The sequence below is a fragment of the Periophthalmus magnuspinnatus genome, chromosome 15, assembly GCF_009829125.3.
Source record: "Periophthalmus magnuspinnatus isolate fPerMag1 chromosome 15, fPerMag1.2.pri, whole genome shotgun sequence".
NCBI lineage: Eukaryota > Metazoa > Chordata > Actinopteri > Gobiiformes > Gobiidae > Periophthalmus > Periophthalmus magnuspinnatus.
In genome coordinates, this window is record NC_047140.1 from 28,152,234 (window position 1) to 28,171,758 (window position 19,525).

A 19,525-nucleotide genomic window follows, 5' to 3' on the forward strand; every position below is an offset into this window, starting at 1 on the left:
ATATTTTTATTATAATAGCTATGTTTCTACTTTTTTATATTATTATTCAGTGTTTTTATGTCGCACTTTATCACCGAAGCCTGTTCTTAGTTTCTGAGCTGTGTTCACTGACAATGGCAATAAAAGTCTACTGATTCTGATGTATCGTATCGTTTAACTTAATGATACAGTATCGATATCGTCGGCTGCTGTATCGATTTATATTTTTTTGTATATTTTACCTAATTATTCTGTCACTATTCAGCAATACAGTTGTGTCGCTTGTTTAGAGCAAAGAAACGTGTTTATGCAGAATGTTTGACATTTGATTCGCTGTTTTGTTGATTAAAACACGTGTATTTTTTATTAGCTTTGCGCAGACATCGGTTTAACAAACACGTTTAGCATCGCAGTTGTTTTTTAGTCGATTTGTTGTGGTGCTTCAGAGCTGTTAAACTACAAATTTTCCCTGTGCAAATGTAAATGTGGAGCTCGTATCAGCTGTGAATGATTATTATTGACCAGTGGAACAGTCTGATGTGTGCTTCTAGTTAGCAAAATGCACGAATCAAACTGCGACAAAAGGTTATGTTCATTCATCTTTAGTTAACGCAACATAAATGCACCGTTAATGTTTATTTCTGTGAACGTGCTGATGATTAAGGGTCAGGAAAGGCTATATTTTCCACTGAATCGCATTGAATCGATTTGAAATATATCGTATTGAATTGAAAAAAGTCCTGTATCGAGGTGTGTATCGTATCGGCAAAGTCTAAACGATGCCCAGCTTTAAAAATCACACTGTTTTCTGATTTTTTTTGTCGTAAATGTATAAATTTAAGCTGCAGCTGATCATAAAATCTGCGTTAAATCCGAACTACGACTCCCAAATAACCGAAATATTCCGTTACTGTTACTGTTCCGCGTTTCGCCATCACCGCTGCCCTAGTTCTACTCGTACTTCACACACATACGAGTTGAGAAGTTCATTTGATTTCCCCATTTTCTCCTTGTTGATACGTCCCGCGCGTAAGTAATAGCAGAACAGCTGAGGAGATTTACTCAAGAAGCGACGAAATAATGAAAACGCTAACGAAACCTTCAATATTTTATTTTTTTTAAAAGCGCACTTATCTGCTCATTCTCTTGATTTGACTCCGCTATGAAACCCAACACACATGGATTTATTTATTCCTGCTAACTGCAAACCAACGCGTAACATTCGAGCGGTTATTCAAGGTTGTCTAGACGATGGCTAGACATTATCAAGGAGGATCCCGGGTCCAGTAATTGTCTTATGGGTGTCCAGCTCTGCCGTAATCAGTTTAAATGCAAGAGTCTGTGGCCAGATAAAAGCTATGAGGCTGTGGTGATTAGTCTGCTGCCTGCCTGTGTTTCTGCAGGTGTGTGTGCGTACGTGTGTGTGTGTGTGTGTCGTACAGTAGCTGCTAGACACGTTTCCCTGCCTTTGATTCCTCTGAGTGTGGAAGACATGGAGGAGCAGAAGGATTCAAAGAGACGAGCAGCGAAACGAGCAGCCGAACAAGAAGGCTGAGGTGGAAACGTAGTGCGAACATGTTAAAGCATTTTCATACTGATCACGGGGCGTATGAGGGGATCTATCTATGAAAAAAAAAAAAAAAAGAGCGGTACTTATTCCATTCCCGAGCGCCGTCTTGTTTTAGGCTTTTACGACGAGTAGGTGCTATATCTGCTGCAAGTACGAACCGTATAAGATGTGCTTCACGGAGGAAAAAACGTATTCTTGTCTCGTGATTTCAATAACCTCTATTTTTAATTAAAGTTCGTGTAATTTTCAATTCGAATCGTTTCTCAAAAGTGCCTAAATTACGCTTTTTGCGCTTGGGAGTTGTGTTTTGTTTCATTCGCACATGTTCAACGCTCTGTTCCACCTCGTGATGTCATCATGTGGTGATACAGGAAGTGCTTCGTTCGTGTTTTTAAACTCCACACACCTTCAACTGGATGATTTTAAAACTCCGTAATTGCCCGTTTCTACTGAACTAAAGGTAAAAAAAAAAACGAGCTGGCGACTTGAAAACTACCACTTCATGACATCACAAGGTGGAACGGAGCATTTTGAGCTTTGGAAATGTAGTCAGATAATGATAAAGAGTTACTCAAACATGTGTGAATGAAACAAAACAGAACTCCAGGTGTGTTTTTGAGGGAGTAACAACATTTTAACATGACTTCAAGCTCAGAAAAGGCACATTTTGCGTAATATTTGACCTTTAATATGCAATATACTAGTTTTTATTTGATTATTCTGAGATCTTTCTGTTTTTATCATATCAAACATGGATAAAATATGCTACTATGACAAGACATCAGGTTAATTTATCTTAGAATGAAATGGTAAAGAGCATGAATGATAAAAAAATCAACTCCCGCGCACTTATCGCTATGTAAACTTCGTCATTTGAACATTTTTGATACTGAAAAAATAGGTAAACCTGCCACTCAAACAACACTATCTGCCTGGGAAAAAGACCCGCCAGCCACGACTCCGCCATCGTCCAATCACGTCCCACGTTTATGATGTCGTCCGCGCTCTCACACATGTCGAATGACCGAGGGGACCGAAAAAAGATGCTCCAGAATAGCCTTTTATTGCCTCATGGCTGGTAACCAAACACAGCATGGCCCCGGTTTGCCCCTGTCTAAAAAGAGGAAATTGTATCATGTTCTCAGAGTGAGCTGTGAGTTTGCTTTTAGGATTAGGGCCGGTGTCACCCTATCACTTGGGTCAGCTGGAAGAAAGGGTGAGCCATGAAGGTAAACACAGGGACTTCCTCCTCTCCAGCGCCGCTCCATTCACACGTGAAACTGCCTCTCGTTTTGACAATCAGTTTTTTTTTATTGGCGTCACTGAACATCAAACGTGTGAGAAAAGAACGAGGACAGGTGACGGGACAGCGCTCGACTGTTTTTATGTTTTCCTATAGGGCTGGGTAATACGGCAAAGAGATTCAACATGAGTTTTTGTCAATTTTTGAAGCTGTTTTATTTCTTCTTATCAAAAACATGTCTTTTACTGTTGATTTAACAAACACAAACGAGACAATTGTCGCCGTTTAACTCATTTAACTAGAATTTTACTCCTAAACACACGCTTTTACGGACAGAAAATTGGTTATAGATACAAAAAATAAAACAAATATATCACTGACAATTAGACATGACGCAATCTTGATCTCGTTTAAACTTTTTGATTCTTTCGCCAGCCCGATATTTTAGTAAAGAAGGTTAAAAATGCCTCTAAAAAGAATAAGTTTAGTGCCAAAGACGCCAAATGTTGTGCCTTTACCATTAGAAACACGCCGATATATCGTTTGTCTGATGCACCAGCCTGATATTTGCACTTTTTAGCTCGTTAATTAGCCTTAAATCTCCAGTCGATATTTTGTTTTGCGTCTTAAAGAGTACGCACAACGCTTTATTTGAACATTTTAGTGCGAAGAAGAACTGCACAAAACGCTCTCTTAAAAGGTCATGTTTAAAAAGCGCTTTGGGCGGGTTTTGTAGTGAGTTTAAATGAAATTATTTGAGTAAAATCATGAAAATCAGTGCTACAAATCGACCCAAAAACATCAACATCGCTCGCTCTGGATTCTTAACAATCGGTATCGGTATCGGCCACGGAAAAACCATCACAAATGATTCAATCGGCTCCTCGAATTCGCCACGGCTCTCCACGATACTGTGCCTGCTTTACGTACACATTCATTAATAATACGCACGCGTTAGATTAGACGATGTAAGCCGTGTCGTCGCGCTAGCCGTAGACTCTGTAGTTTCTTGTTTTTATAGAGATCTGAATTCTCATGTGAACCGTCTTTGATTTGAATAAAGACGGTCGGAGTTGATTTGTTCCAGTAAGGGCACACAAGGGAGCGGGAGATATATCTTTAGCTGCTATGTTATAATTGTGGCACACTAATGATGTAGACACATTCTCACTGTCTGTTTACAGGAAGCGTTCTTCTTTAATTTGTGACTGGCGTGAATGCCAAATGCTTATATCTAATTACTGCTGTTTGCTAAAAGGCAGTATTTACACACACTTTTTTCGCCTTGTAAAGTCTGACTGCGCCGCGCTGAGGTGGAAACCCCGGAGTCGGACGTGTAAACATGACACATACATGTTTTTTTATTTTATATTTGCGAGCTAAAACCCCGCGATGGTGTCCCGCTTTAGTCGAAAACTTGGCAACTGAGGGTTCACGAGGTTTATTTTTGTGGCATAATTTGCTTGTGGCGTAATAACAGACTTGGAAAAAGGATGGCACTTTTCTGAAATTGCTTGTCTCTTTTAGGATATACTTTCTTTGATCATAAATGTAACGTTGGGAAGAAGACACCGGCTTTCACTTTAAGCCGTATACCATGTGGTGAACTGTATTTTCTACGGGACAAACACTTCCTGTACCGTACTGCGCTTATGAACGACGAGAATATACGAACCGCAGTCAGATCGACCTGTTTTTCCTCCACATCTGCATTGGACAAACTAAATAATTCACTTAGTACTTTATATATATGTCCAAAAGTGACTCTTCTGAGCTTTACGTTATGTCATAATACTGTTACCTCCTCAAAAACGCACCTAGATTAGATGCGCTGTTAGTCTGTCTTCATCTCCAAACCTCAAAACGCTCTGTTCCACCTTGTGATGTCATCAAGTGGTAGTTTTCCAGCTCCTTTTAGCTTTAGTTTAGTACATTGGCAACTCCAGGACTGAAAATGATGATCCAAATTATTCTAGTGAAGCTGCACGCAGTTTAAAAACACAGTTGGAGCACTTCCTGTATCGCCACTGGATGACATCACGAGGTGGAACGGAGTGTTTTCCGTTTGAGAAGAAGAACTCAAGCTAAAAAGGTTTGAACGAAAAAAAAAACACACAACTCCGGGTCCGTTTGCGATGAGGAAACGGCGTTAGGACATAGACGGGGGCTTTAAGTGCTCAAAAGGTGCTAAGTGAAGTGAAAAAGACATAGGAAGTTTAGACAAAAGACGTGGAAACAATGAAGGTCTGAGTGAGAATAGGGCATTGAGCAGTGCGTATAGACATAGGGTATTAGCATTGTTTTGTTTCTGAGCACACACTCTCTCCCTCACACACACACAGGGAGAACAACAACATTTATTTAAGCTTTTGATAAAGAGATTAGCCCCATCTTCCTTTACTCTTAAGCTAGCCGAGGGGGTCCGTGTTTAGGAAATCCTGGCTTTCCTGACTCATATCTTACAGAAAACCTGGATTATTTAACACTTCTGATACGAACCCGGTTTAGCCAGTGGGAACGGGCGCACAAATACAATAATACGATGTTTTTGACTGATATTACAGGATCTCGACGTGCTAAAAATACTGCGCAGTGTTTTGATATGTGTATTATTAGGCCTATCACTGTGGTTGGACTTGAGCTTAACGCTACAAACAGCAAAGCGCTAATTTTAGCCTCCAAAGAGGATAAGGATAAATAGCTTGCTGCCAGTTTGCCATATGGTCTCTTGCCGATTATATTGTGTCAGGAATATTTCACCCCCACCCCGATGACACACAAACACACATCTGTTGTTTCAGCGTGAACCGAACTGCAGATCTACAGCAGTTACTTCAATTTCAAAATCCCATCAGGCAAAACGCACTGCTCAGAATGATACATGGAATAATCATTTTGGGGTCAATATTTTTTGTGAGGACTGGGTATTTTTCCGTAGAAAGTAGAATTATGAAGTGCTGTGACGCATGAGAAACACTAGATGCAAACTAATTACGTAAATCTGTTATATTACGCAAAATTGACTCAGAAACATGCCCTGCTCAAAATGCTCTGTTCCACTTTGTGATGTCATCAAGTGGTATTTTTCAAGTTAACAGCTACTTTTACCTTTTGTTTTTGTAGAGATCAGCAATTCCGGCGCTGAAATCCTCTAAATGACTCTAATGAATGAATCTCCAAACCTCAAAATGCTCTGTTCCACTTTGTGATGTCATCAAGTGGTAGTTTTCCAGCTCCTTTTAGCTTTAGTTTTGTACATTGGCAACTCCACGGGGCTGAAAATGATGATCCAAATGATTCTAGTGAAGCTGTACGCAGTTTAAAAACACAATGGAGCACTTCCTGTATCGCCACCTGGTGACATCACAAGGTGGAACAGAGTGTTTTTTGTTTGAGAGAAGCTTCAGCTCTTCATTTCATTCATTTTATTCAGCTGTTTCACTACTGCAACTCATATTTTTTAACAATATTGTACATTTAGAATACTTTTTTGTGGATAATTCTTTATCTTTAACACTTTATGGGTTTGTTTCAATATTATCGTTTATCGTCTACATTTACTTGAGGAAAATATCGCACTTTAAAATGTGTTATTGTGACAGGCTTTCTCAAAATACTCTGTTTTATTATTATAATTATGGAACAGATTTGATCGCGTTATCAAATACACGGCGACGACTACTACTACTACAACTGTTAGTGCGTACTTTTACTTTCATCTTACTTGCTTTAGACACATAGGCCTGTCACGAAAGCGTATTTTGAAGTTTGATATATCGCTGAAGTAAATACAGACGATAAACGATAATATTGAAACTAATTTATGCCACGGACACAGTAACTCAAGAGCAGATTTAAACCACAGAAACTATTCAAAACGTACAAAATATATATATAAACATGAGCTGTAATAAGTAAATATCACAGAGAAACACTTAAGTACTATTTAATACTTGTTTCTTTTCTTTTTTTTATCTTTATTTATACAGGAAAACCCAATGAGATCACTTAAACTCTCATTTTCATGGGCGTAAACAAGTCCATTTAAAACATTAAAAAGTGTGAGTATAAAAGTTTGTTACCAGATTATTACTTATACATTTAGTTTGCATCTGTAATGACTCATAGAAGTTATTCATTCAAGTAAATCTTATCATACAGCCAAAAAATTACCAAAAATGTTCCAGTAGTGCAAAGAAAAAGTCCTCACGATAAATACTGACCCCAAAAATACAGTTCCAGTTAATATATTGAATAAGTGGCCCCAGTGACCCTCATGTACACGTGTGATGCTAGTTTTTAGTAGACAGCGTTGTACTTTATGCTTTTGTAAGAATAGGAAGAAATGTCAAGTTGAAAGTGTAATTTCCAGACAGGAAATAGTTGTCGCGGCGATGGCGGCCTCATCCTGGTCCTTTTTATCCACTATAGCTTCCAGCTGCAAGGTAACATTTGGCCTCTGCTGTAATCTCCCGCTTTCTATTCCTAGTTGTAAGTGAGCCCCATAGAGGAATATAAAACGTGCGTCCCCCTCTGTCTCTCTCTCCCTCACATGCATATGTTCACATGTAAATGCACTCTGGATTATTTTCCCTCTCTCTTCCTCACGCTCTCTACCTCAAATTGAAATAATTCAATTTATGGACACAGTTCCAGACCTCCCCGGCTAAGACCATTATGCATGGAGCCCCCCTTCTCGCGAACAAAAGAAGTGCAGAATTTACCAGCCTGTGCTCCCAACAACACCCACACAAAGCCAATTTCATGCCAAGAAAACACCAGCGCCGACCGCCATTTTTGGTCAAACCCCGCACCTCTAAGTACATATCTCTTAACCAAATATGCTTCAATATGGCTGGAAGCTCCTTGGAATCTGCATAATTTGATAAGCAATGTGGGGGTCTTAAAATTGTAGTGGTCCCACATGGTAATATTTTATTTGCCTTTATACTTGCAGTGCCAAATAAGTTTTTCATCCTTTTGTATCCCTTTACTAACTTTTTGAGGTCTGTTTCAACTATTACATTAAACATTTCAAAGTAAAAGTTAGATTTTGTGGTTTTCTTACTAAAACACAATTATAGACAATTTGTAACAGATGAACCTTTGGGTTAAAAAGCGACGTTTCAGATGTAAGTCACCGCTGAGAGATTGTTGGGAAGTTTTTGTGGATTTTCCTTTTGTTTATGTCCAGAGCTTGACCCGTGGCTGACCCGGGATAATCACGCTTCTGTCCATTCTCTCCCCTTTCGACATGGATACCTGCTTTAGGGATCCAAACAGAGAGATAAAGACCTGGGTAAAATGTTTGAAAGGAGGCTGATAATAGCTGGAGGTAAACAGGAGCACGCAGAGGGGTGGGCGTCGACTCGCTGTGTTGTGATGAAACCTCGGCAGGCACTTGTGCTGCACACACGGACTCACATTAGGATGAAACTCGATAGTCCCTGTTCGCCGTGAGCCAGTGAAACTCAAAGGGATGTGCAGGGGACCAGGGGGCTGAGATCCTCCGTGATAACCTTTAGTAAAGATGCTAATGGTGGTGTCAAACTTACACACTTGTACCTTTTGTTGCGTCCGTCTCAACATTTTTGGCATGTTGTTGAGATCGGATTTCAAGTCGATGAAAAGTTTTGACAAAATTCCTTTACTCTAGACCATTTTAGACGCACATTCTGACTCCTCACCAGCAAAAACATGATATTTTTTGGCTCGATAGAAAGCGCTTCTACTCCTAAAAGAAGGTCAAAGGTCAAAAGTGCTCCAAAAATATTACATTTCTAATAAACCATTGGAATCAAGACACTTCTCGCCCCATGAATGAATCCCCAGTGCCAGTCCACGTTATTAGCTTTTCTGCCCCATAGAGAGTCTCCAGGCACAGAGGTCATACTTTTACAGGAAGTCACCCCGTAGAGAGGTCCAGGAAGTACCTGGCGGGACCGCGTGCCCCGAGTGTCCATGGGGGACATATCACCCGTGTCCACATGGGGCCCACGCAGTGCAGGAAGTAGGCCCGCTGTAAAACCCACTCATTTCCTCTTCCTCTCCAAGTCCTGTCCCCTAACGCCTTATCTGGGGAGGCTGACAGGACTACAAATGCCCCAAACACCACATCCTGTGCCTATCAAGGACGCAATGACAAGAGGCAGGAAGTCAAAACGAAGCCTCGGTCAACAATGGTTTGAACTTGTTAGTTACAGCGAACAGATGTCATGATCCTATTGTCGTGAAATACTAATTGAAAGTGTAGCTCATACATCAAATTGTCTTGTTTTTTGGTGTGTTTTTTTTGTATATCCAACTCCATTTTGCATTTAGTCATTTTGTCCTGTTCAAACTTTTTTCCCGCTGCAATAAAACCTGCCCTTTTCTCTGTATTTTCTAAACTCAAAGTGTAGGCTGAGCTCTGATAACAAAATAACCCTCTTTTTTTTTTAACGTAGGGGGCCAGTATTCTAGTCAGGGATGTTAAAACCTTATGTTATCCCAAAAACCCTGTGTGTAAGCTAATGCGCTATTATTAGCCTGTTCCACCGCAGGGTTAGCATGCCTGTATTATCTAACTACAGGCTGCAGTTTGGCTGGCACTGATATTACCATGAGTGGGAAAATCCTTCCGTATTATACATGTTTATCTGCACCCGTGTCACTCAAACTCTCACACTGTAAAATAATACGTTTTGGCGCTTATGCTCTAGATCCTGTATGGCGGCGCGTTTGGGTAGTGAAATTATACATTACACATTACACAATTACACATTACATTAGCTCATTTTAGGTCATTAAAGGGGTTGGTTTACAACTCAAGAGGGGTATTTATAATGATGCGAGGATATTGTGTTTCTCTGTGTTTAGCTGCTAAATCTTAATCTGAAATGACTTTGATGATTCAGAGCGTACTCACGTTTTATATTTGGATTTAAGACAAAATACATCAAATTTAAAAACGTATTGCCCAGGCCTACACTTAAAATACCTCAGAGTTCAGGGTTTTTTATGCGCTCAACATGTTTTTTTTTTTAGACTAACTTGTACTAATTAGAGTATTATTATGTTTATTTAGTTTATTATTATGTTTATTTGTGCAAGTGGGTTCGTTTTTGTATGTACCTGACCTGCGTGTGTCTCTAGGCTGTGTGTGCGTCCGTGTGCATGTGCGTATGTGTGTGTACGTGTGTGTGACAGGACACTTTCATTAACAGCCTGTAGTGAGAAATCAAAGAGTCTAGGTACAGTTAGAATCTATAAACACCGCACCAGCTGTTAGTCACTTTTATTTTTGGACAGTTTGCGTTTTTATCACAGACTTATGAGCTTTTAAATATTGAAAATAAGACCCTCCAGACCCCCCTGCTTTCGACAGTATATGTCTATCTAATACAATTCAACACACACAGGCCTATTTAGCATAATATTCAGTGTTTAGAGCAGGCGTCGCAAACTCAAACTCACGGCCCCGGTGCCAATTGCGGCCCGCGAGACGATATTTTGTGGCCCGCAGGACGATATGAAAGTTTAATTTTACTGTGGCTTTACCATAAATCAGTCACGCTGTGTACTTCTGTCACAAAACATTCAACAAATAACAATGTACATCCATAAAATCCACAAGAATTGGCATATTTCCTCATGTATGTTGAAAACAGCGATGACGTTTGAGAAGATTTTAACAAACCTTTTTTTTTTTGTGGAATACCCAGCCTCACCCAGACTCTGCCTCCTGCGGCCTCCAGATAATTTAATTTAATAATGCGAGCCAATAGAAAAGTCTTTATTTAGCCTAAAGTTAGCGATATTATTTGCATTTTTAAATACGCTATCTACTTTTTTGCACCTCAATACTTTTAAAAAATCCTGCGTACAGCCCTGGTGCTTTAAAAAAAACATCTAACGACTGATATTTTTAAATAATTTGACGGATGCAGCTCGTGTTTGCTCCAGCGCGTCGTCCCGTGTTTAGATCGAAGGACTTTGAATCGCCCTTCAGTCGTCAGTTGACTTTTGGAGAGACCTCGGTGCCATTGTGCCGTTAAGTGCTCTCAGCTTTTGTTATGGTCCTTGTCCTCGCGGCCTCCCCTTCCCCCTGTCCACGCTGCCGCTACATTTTCCCCGTCTGCCTCTTCCTCCCTGTGCGCTGTACACTTGAGCTCGTTCATTCAGAGGTGTCAAAAGCCAGTGAGGCGACCAAACAATCACAAGGGTGAGTGTTTTAAGTGGGAAAGAATCCAGCATAAGGTCGGATTAAAGAGGAGGGTCCATGTATGCGTGTGTTTACCCTGATACTTGTTGTACGTTTAGATCACGCAAAAAGCTAAAAACTCTAAATCACTTCAGCTGGAGCCTTTCTAATAGTTTAAACTCGGCTTAGTTACTATTAAGGATACGCTTTTGCCTATCTTAAACCTGCGTTACGCGACTTTTCTCTTGTAAATGAGTCAGTTTTTGTCCTTCCCAGAAAACGTATTGTAAATTTGGAACGTTTTAACAAAAATCAGACCGTTGTGTGCTGTTTTCATGTCATTTTTAGATACTTTAGCACTTGCAAACGTGTAAAAAAAGAACCATCTAGATCACTATATGACACTTTAAGAGCGGGATGACTGGCTGTCGTTTGGCGTCTCTACTCTGCGTCATCTTTATTTTCTAAAACGGCCAAAAGAACTTCAATTCAGGTGCATTTCAGTCGCCACTTTCTCCTTTCACAGTTTGAGATACGCTAGATTTAAAGTTAGCTGTTTGCATGTAGCATCAGTGCCATTTTAAATCATGTTATTCATAAATGTACAATTAAAATATGTTTCTTTTGCTTTCTCTTGACTCCCGTTTGACTCAAATAGGCTGAAAACTCCAAATTTTAGCGAACCAGAGATTGTCGTTGAATGCGTTTAAACCATACGCAACATATTTCCGTCTCAAAACAAACTACATTTAGAATCTGTGTCTTGCTAAAGTGCTCCCGTCTGACCTCGCTCTGGCCTTCTCTCATCAGCTTCAAAAAAGGAAAATGGCAGCACAAAGGCGGCAGAGAGAAAATCAATAGTTACACAGTAAAAGTGCTCAACGTGGAGGGATGAATGGGAAGGTCCGCACTTCCATTCTGGGTTATACCGTCTCTCTTACCTTTTGTTTTACTCTTGACTGGTCTGGAAGTGGGAATGAAAGCCCCTGCGCACGTGTTGTGTGTGTACCGGTGCGTGTTGGTGTGTGTTGGTGCGTGTTGCTGCGTGGTTTTAATGCCGAGTGGGTGCCCTGAGCTCCGGGCAGTTTCCAGCGTGTCAGCCAGCCTTTGGTGATGACCCTGCACTGGGGAAAATGGCACATGGAGAGCACTCACATTTACACTGACATTTTTGCCATCACCTATGGCTATGTCAACAGGCCTGACCCCCTCCCTCCTCGCAGCGAGCTCCGGCTTCTGCTGTAGACACTCGAAATACACTATGATATTTGAGGTTTTACCAGTTCAAATGAAGAGCTGCAAAATAGACTGGAAAATGGAACAAACGAACAAAATCTGCGTAACAGAATTCGAATGATAAGAGGTTTGCCATTATGTGTCAGAAAAGGACAACACTGTGTGAAACGACTGTCTTTATGCGTCACATGTTTGTTACGGGAACATTTAATACAAGATCACATGATTATATAAGGCTAAGGACTGGCCGCAACAGAACTGAGATGGGGGGGAAAATGGTCGTTTTACTGTTTTTCTTCACAAAAATGGAATATATTTCAAGAACAAGCAAAACTGGAGACTTTGATGCCTGTTAATGACCTTTTCTACTCACACCTGCATCTGTTTTTCATGTTTTAAATTGACTTATTTGTATTTTGAGCAGGACGCACGTGGAAAACAAAGTCGCAGTGCTCTCGTTGTGTCTCCCTGTATCAATAAAGATGAATAGAATACAATAAAATCTCATATCTGAGCCATATACATGTGATATTTAGCAGACGTCGGCTTACGCTGTTCTCAGATCTTTCTAATTAAATAGCCAGCTCTTGTAAATGACTCAGCGCTCTCTACGTTCACCTTTAACACCTTTTGTGTCACTTTAACGACCAAACTGTTGCACATTGCTTGCTAATTTAGCTGTAATTATATCATTGTGATCACTTTAAGAATGGGATTAACTTCGTATTGTTCAGATGACAGGCGGTGTATCATGTAATATTGGCACCTTTCGCCTGTCTATTTAATCAAACTGACCTTTATTTACATGTCAACGTCTCAAAATGATGGATGTCACTCGCGGTTCATAGTCGGAAACAGATTCTAGACATCATCTCGTTTGATTTATTTTCTTCAGTTATCTTTATTTTCTATCTATTATCTTTATTTTGACTCTGTTTTTCATGCGCGCTCTGTTCAGAATGCGATACAAACCAAAAACACACAACAAATACGTATGTTAGTCCATATAAAACATTAAAAACAGGTGTAGCTGTGCGTATAAAAGTTCGTTACCACATTATTAAACTGCGACTGTGTCAACAAAGTGTCCGATTTTCCTTGTTCTTGAAGTATATTCCATTTTTCTGAAGCAAAACATGATTGACACTACTGCCGTCTACTACTACAACTGTCAATGCAGTGGAAAATCCTCAAAAACAAGTCTAAAAGTGCTGCTCAACTTGTGAATTCTAGCAATATTTGGTTGTAGGAGGGGCTTGCAAAGGTAACCCCCACTGCCGCCTGGCCCTTGTAGCCCCCTTTTAGTCTGCAGCTTATGAATGGCCTGAATACAATAAGCGGCATTTTTTCTCCTCTCTCCTTCCCTCCTCCCTACTTTCCTCCCTCTTCCTAGCCTTCCGTTGCCCCTCTGAGGATTGCCGGGAATGTAATGTATGTGTGTTTGCATGTGTGTGCTAAAAGGCAGAAAAAAGCCGAGATGGTTAAAGAGCGGGAGAGGCTTGCGAGTCTAAATTTCACAACTAAATGTATGTATCCCATGTGGAAGTGCGCTTGAGGCCCCTCCAAAGCCCCGGGTTCGGCCTGGCGGAGTCGGGCTGGGGTCATGTGAGCTTTTCTGGGGTGTGAAACTCGAGGAGTGGCCCATGAGGGATCAGCTCCAGGTCACTCGCTCACTCAATGACACTCTCACACAACAAACAGCCCGTACGCTGTAACTGCACCGTCATAAACTGTACACTGCCCCTGCTCTCCTCCATGGGCTATAAAACCTGGCAAAAACAGCTTCCAAAAATGCTTAGCCATCTGTGGATCATCCCCGAATGGAATATAGCCCAAACCAGAGCTAATATTCATAACCTTTATTCCCGTGAAATTATTAGAAAGCTAAATGTCATAATTCTCTCTGTGCTAGAAGCGACGTGTCTGACAAGATTGCCTTTCTCAGATGACTGACTAGTGAAACGCCGGCTGTTAATTTACCAGGCAGCAGAAAAATGGCTGACACCTCGGATTGGCACGTGCACCACGCTGTAAAAGGGAGCAGGTAGTACCATCCCAATGTCTTACTCTGGGTCATAATCAGATCATAACAGATTAGCCTAGATTCTTCTTGATAATGTCAGGGTACGCCTTGAGACGGAGATGCGAGGAGGACTGATGAAGACCGAGAAACTGGACACCGAGACGTGACGGTGCAGACGAATTGAACAAACCCCAAAGCCCAAAGCGGGACCTCTGCATTATATATGTGTTTCCTAATTAACTCAGAAGTGTTTGCGCTGTTGTCTACGAAAAACTTCTGCGCTTATGTATTTAACGTCACAGTTAAATGTGCGCCGGGGTTCTGCAAAGCTCCTCCGTTCCAGAGCTTCAGCTGACACAGAGGAGTAATGAAGTAGGAGAGAAGGAAGGCGGAATGAGACATGAAGTGCTGTGGAGGCTTATAGAAAACCCACTGAAGCCGAATGAGCGCTCAAGTCACTGTGTGTTTTGCTAACACTAACGAAGCTAGTTAAAATGAGCGCTAACCTAGTTTATATGTCATTATCTGTTTGCTGGCATATTGTGTTGTGAGAGTGTGTATTTGTGTATACAGCGTGTGAGGGGACTGATAAAATATTCCTTCCCTTGGTTGGCCCGGGGGCATTTCAACTGCCCCTGGCTCCTTCCAGTCACTGGCCTGCTCCCTAATTGCCACACAGTCTCTCTCTCCCCCGCACACACACACACACACACACACACACACATTTGGGGCTTCTGCAGAAAACTCACATCCATAAAGAAAAGCCGTACACACAGACCAGCGCACACAGTGATGCATACACACAGCCCAATGCACACATATGCATGCATGCATACACAGCTCAGGAACACGCACCCCCCACTGCCCCGCATTGATTCCCCTCACCCCAACCTCCCCCCCTCCCCTCGGCTCCTACTCTGTGTAGTTTCAAAGACGTCATGTGCGATCAGTAGGCTGGGTCCAGAGTTGTGCCTGTGGCTTTTCCTCATGGCGAGAGTGGAGTTTATGCTACCAGGTCTTTTCCTGCCACTGGATGTATGCAGCCCACAGTTACAGGCTGCTGATGCCCGTAATGAGCCTGGCAGCCTGGGTACGCAGAGGGAAGACTGACTGCTCCACTGGCTCACTGGCCTCTTCAACTGCCTTACGTTTGACAACAAGCACTACTTACCATCTGGGTGAATGGATTTCATGGTGTTTCAGTGGACTCTTTATGCCGGTCCAAAGCCTGGTGAGTTGTGGAGAGTCTGGTCTTGAGCCAGTGCCACAGAAATGCAGGAAAAATACAAGGAGCAAACAAAACAAAACAGATGTTACAGCTTTAGTTTCCAAATATTAACTGCATTCTACCTATTCTGACTAAGGATGCACCAATTCGGCTTTTTCTTTTCCAATAACGATGACGAGACTATGGCTGATAAACAATGTCAACCGATAATAATAATCTTTAAACACAAGCGGCATATAGTAAACAGTTATCCAAATGCGTTTTGTAACTGTTTTATCGAAAAAAGTAACTACAGAACAGCTTTGAAAAGTTACAAGGTCAATATTACAACATGTTTTGGTCCGACATTGTCCAGTAAACGCTTTTGTTACACCAATTTGGATGTCGACTGAACCGATACCTCAAGGCCGACGTCCAATCCATCAAAATTTCCAATAACGCTGATATCCAACACCAGTATCGTATCGGTACATCACTAATTCTGACCCTCATTTGCGATGTTGTTGGATCTTTTCCCTCTTTCCCCTACACCCGCGCTAGCTAACACCGCTGACATTTCCACAACATGGCCGCCAGACACAGCCCCGACACCTTTCCTGTGTTACTGCTCCCTGCTCCCTCGGTCACTCTCATCCTGCTCCTGCTGCTTCTACTTTGACTGTAAGGTTAAAGGAAAAGCACCGAGATTAGGCCCAGACGACTCAGATCGAATTGCGTCTAATGTGGAAAAGCCAAATACGATGACTAATCCCGAATCCTTCATTTTGACCACGATGAAATGTTACTTACAGTAGAAGATGATGGTGGTCAAAACAGCAATAAAGGAAGTTATTGCTATTTTATGATTACCAGCATCTGAATACGATTTACTCTGTAGCAGTAATGATGTAACGTGCTTGTATTGTACTTTAATATGGATCGAAAAGTGTGTTTCTTGTGTCATAATTCATAAATCATTCAAACGTAACTTGATATTGATAATTCTGTCACCTATTTTGCATAAGCATCTCTATAATATTGTGTTTTCCTTGCTGTCTCTCCTCTCGTTTACCTCCAATCACAATGTCCTTAACCATTCCTCACCTCTTTTCCTTTGCTTTTCTGCTCCAGCTTGCACCAGTCCCCCCGCTCCCCCACCACTCCCCCGCTCCCCCGCTCCCTCGCCCACAGTATGGTACCACGGCCAGTTCGCCTCCGTCTCCTAACTCCTCTAACTTGCACGGGACAAGCCCCACGGTTTGTTATTGTAGGCTTTGCTGAACATGAGCCGGTCTTTACAACGGATTGAAAGCATTTGCTTCCAATGAAAATCTGGTCTTAGATTACAGGGCTCGGGCTCCGCTCCTCTCTCTGCTCTGTTCCAGCCGTGGCAGAGACACATAGAGGCAGAGAGAGGAGGGGGCTCTTCTGGTCTGAAACAGTAGGCCGTATAGAGCCAGTTGTTAAGTCTGGGGTGCATTTGTCCTGGGCTAATGATGTAACTTAAACTTGAAATTGGAGTGTGCTTCTAAACACAGAGGGCTCATGGGAGTTTGATGGGTGGGGTTAGCGGGGTTTCTGGTACCAGTTCGGGCTTTAGTAAGTCTTGATCTTGTCTATAGATGAATCTTGGTCTTTTTTTATTAACTGTATTTATTGTGATTGTGTTTTCTGCTGAAAGACACTGCCCACCACATCTGTTATTTAACTCGATGTTGTACTTATTGCTTTCGGGAGTTTTCAGACTCACCAGATCAGCTCCTTTTCACTGTAAAGCTCCTTTTTGACAGTCCTCTCCCCTCTCCCACTCCTGGACCGTAATGTGTCGTGGCTGGATTATATACGCACCAATGACATTATTGACCCAACATCCAGTATAGTCTTTTTTCCATAATCACCAGTAATCTCATAAATACTATAGATTATTTAGCCTCTTCGTCACTCTACATAACATGCATCACTAATATTCAGTGAGTGTGTTGTGCTGGTGTGGAGGTGCCTCCCCTCCCCCACTCTCAGATGCATCCCCTCTGCTGCAACCAGCGCTTCATTAAAAAGCCTTCAATATTTGTGCATATGTATCTTGTGCTGCCAGAACAGTTGGACTGATGAAGAGGGGATGAGAACGCACTCTGGCCCAGTGTTGTTTCGTATGGATCATTGCGAGCCTCTCTCTCCTAATGGTGTATATAATTCAGGTGCCCTCCAGGCATGCTTTCAGGAATTCTTTTGCCTGAGGTAATGGGGAGCAAAGGCCTGGTTTTAGGCCCTTGATTATTCCATTGATGTGGCGGGCTGGAAAAAAGTCATCTCCAACCGGATTAGCGCCAACATCCCCATTAATTATCGATGAATCAGGGCTTAGGGTTTAGCTAGGTGCTGGGTGTCGCCCTCTGTAAGTTAGTGCAGCGCGGGTTTGCTTGAATGTAGTTATCTCCCAGTGCCACAGTGGATTGACATAAAAGCTTAAGAAGTGCTTTGTGTATAATCAATAAATAAGCATCCAGTTCTGCACACTGCTTCAGCAGTTTTTATTTTAGCTTCTTTCCTTGGCTTCTTTTTCCCTTTATAGGGACAAAAGTCACTTATCAGCTGCTCTCATTTTCAGGCAGCATGTGTTTACCTTGCCTCATGTTTCTTTGATTATTCTCAAGTAGAACGTTGCTATATGGATAATAACAATTAGGCTTTGCACAGGAGCAAATAGAATCATGAGTCTATAGAATAAGCTGCAGTAAGTGAGTCTCTGTCTGTGGAGTCTGTTGAATGCAGAGAAAAGGCCTTGGAGTGTCTTCCTCACACTGTCCTTGCATGCTCAAATACTCTAAGCTGTCTCTGTGTTCCCCTAAGGTGAGGTTAACTGGCCTTAATAGAGCCTTATCAAAGCCCTACAGGTTGCTGTAAGCAGCCATGATGCCATTGTTATGAAAAGCAGCTAGCTTTGTTATTGCTGTTTGTGCCTCTCACTTTCGTTTTTCCACCTATTTTGCTTTTTGCTTTTATTTTCTGCCCCCCTCCTCGTCGTCGCCGCCTTTTGTAGTGTCGTGTTCCTCTTTCCACCTCAGGTAAAATGGCAGAATGTGGTGGGGTGACGCTTCAATAACTATTTTCCCCTCAGGATAATAAAGACTAAATCTCTCTGTCATTTTCAATTCTGCGCCGGCTTGGATGGGAGAGTGGGGAAATGCGACCTTACAAGTCCTTTGTGCTCCCCTCCTCACACTCAGAGACGCAGCGCTCGTGTGTTTTCATGTGGCGGGGAGAGCAAAATGAAAGGCAGGGTTATTTATAAATGTATTAAAAATGAATGCATTTATGAGGTGCTGTTTTCCAGCCATTCTCGCTTGCCATTGTTGTGTCTCTATACCCCTTAGTCTGTGCATACAAAGCCCTCTAGAATTCCTTGGAAATTGTATTTATTCCCTTTGAAGGAGGATGCATCGCAAATTCAGGAAGTAAACAAATAGCGGGACTGATTTGCTCTGTCTCTTCCTGTTTGTGTCATGTGACAGGTGACGGTCTGGACAACAGCGTAGCCTCGCCGAGCACGGGGGACGACGACGACCCGGATAAAGAAAAGAAGCGCAACAAGAAGAGAGGAATCTTCCCCAAAGTGGCCACCAACATCATGAGAGCATGGCTTTTCCAGCATCTAACAGTGAGTAGAAGTAAACTTGTGCACAATATAGGTCCCTGCACAGCCACAGGCGCTCGCACTCCCTCACACACACTTAAGATACCAATACGTGCTCATTGACACCACAAGAATCCAGTCTTTTCTTCAGTCTATCCCAGCGCTGGTATGGGGAACACTTCAAAGACAAGGCCTGTGTAATCTGCCGGCGATCTCTGTTGAAACTGAATAAGGTTGAAGCTAAGGAGAGACGCCCCCGGCCATCGCTGCTGCAGATACATAGATGAACCTTATTAGAAACAAATCTGTCATTATTTAACAGATGTCAGCGATTCTAGGTTTTTGCATTCGTCTTTTTTACGCTATTTAAGCTGAGGAATATCAGTGTCTCAAGCACCAGCTGCGGTTCTCACAATTTGAGTATTGATACTTTGCGAGAGGAGGGGGGGGT

General features: G+C 42.0%; 1 protein-coding gene across 1 annotated transcript in view; it reads left to right on the forward strand.

The window, feature by feature from the left end:
• Positions 1-19,525, forward strand: part of LOC117382276 (homeobox protein Meis1) — a 79,609-nt gene that overhangs the window by 18,967 nt on the left and 41,117 nt on the right. Inside the window, exon 8 of the mRNA XM_055227049.1 lies at positions 18,953-19,098. Within this exon, the coding sequence (XP_055083024.1) occupies positions 18,953-19,098 (146 nt within the window). The remainder of the gene's footprint in view (positions 1-18,952; positions 19,099-19,525) is intronic.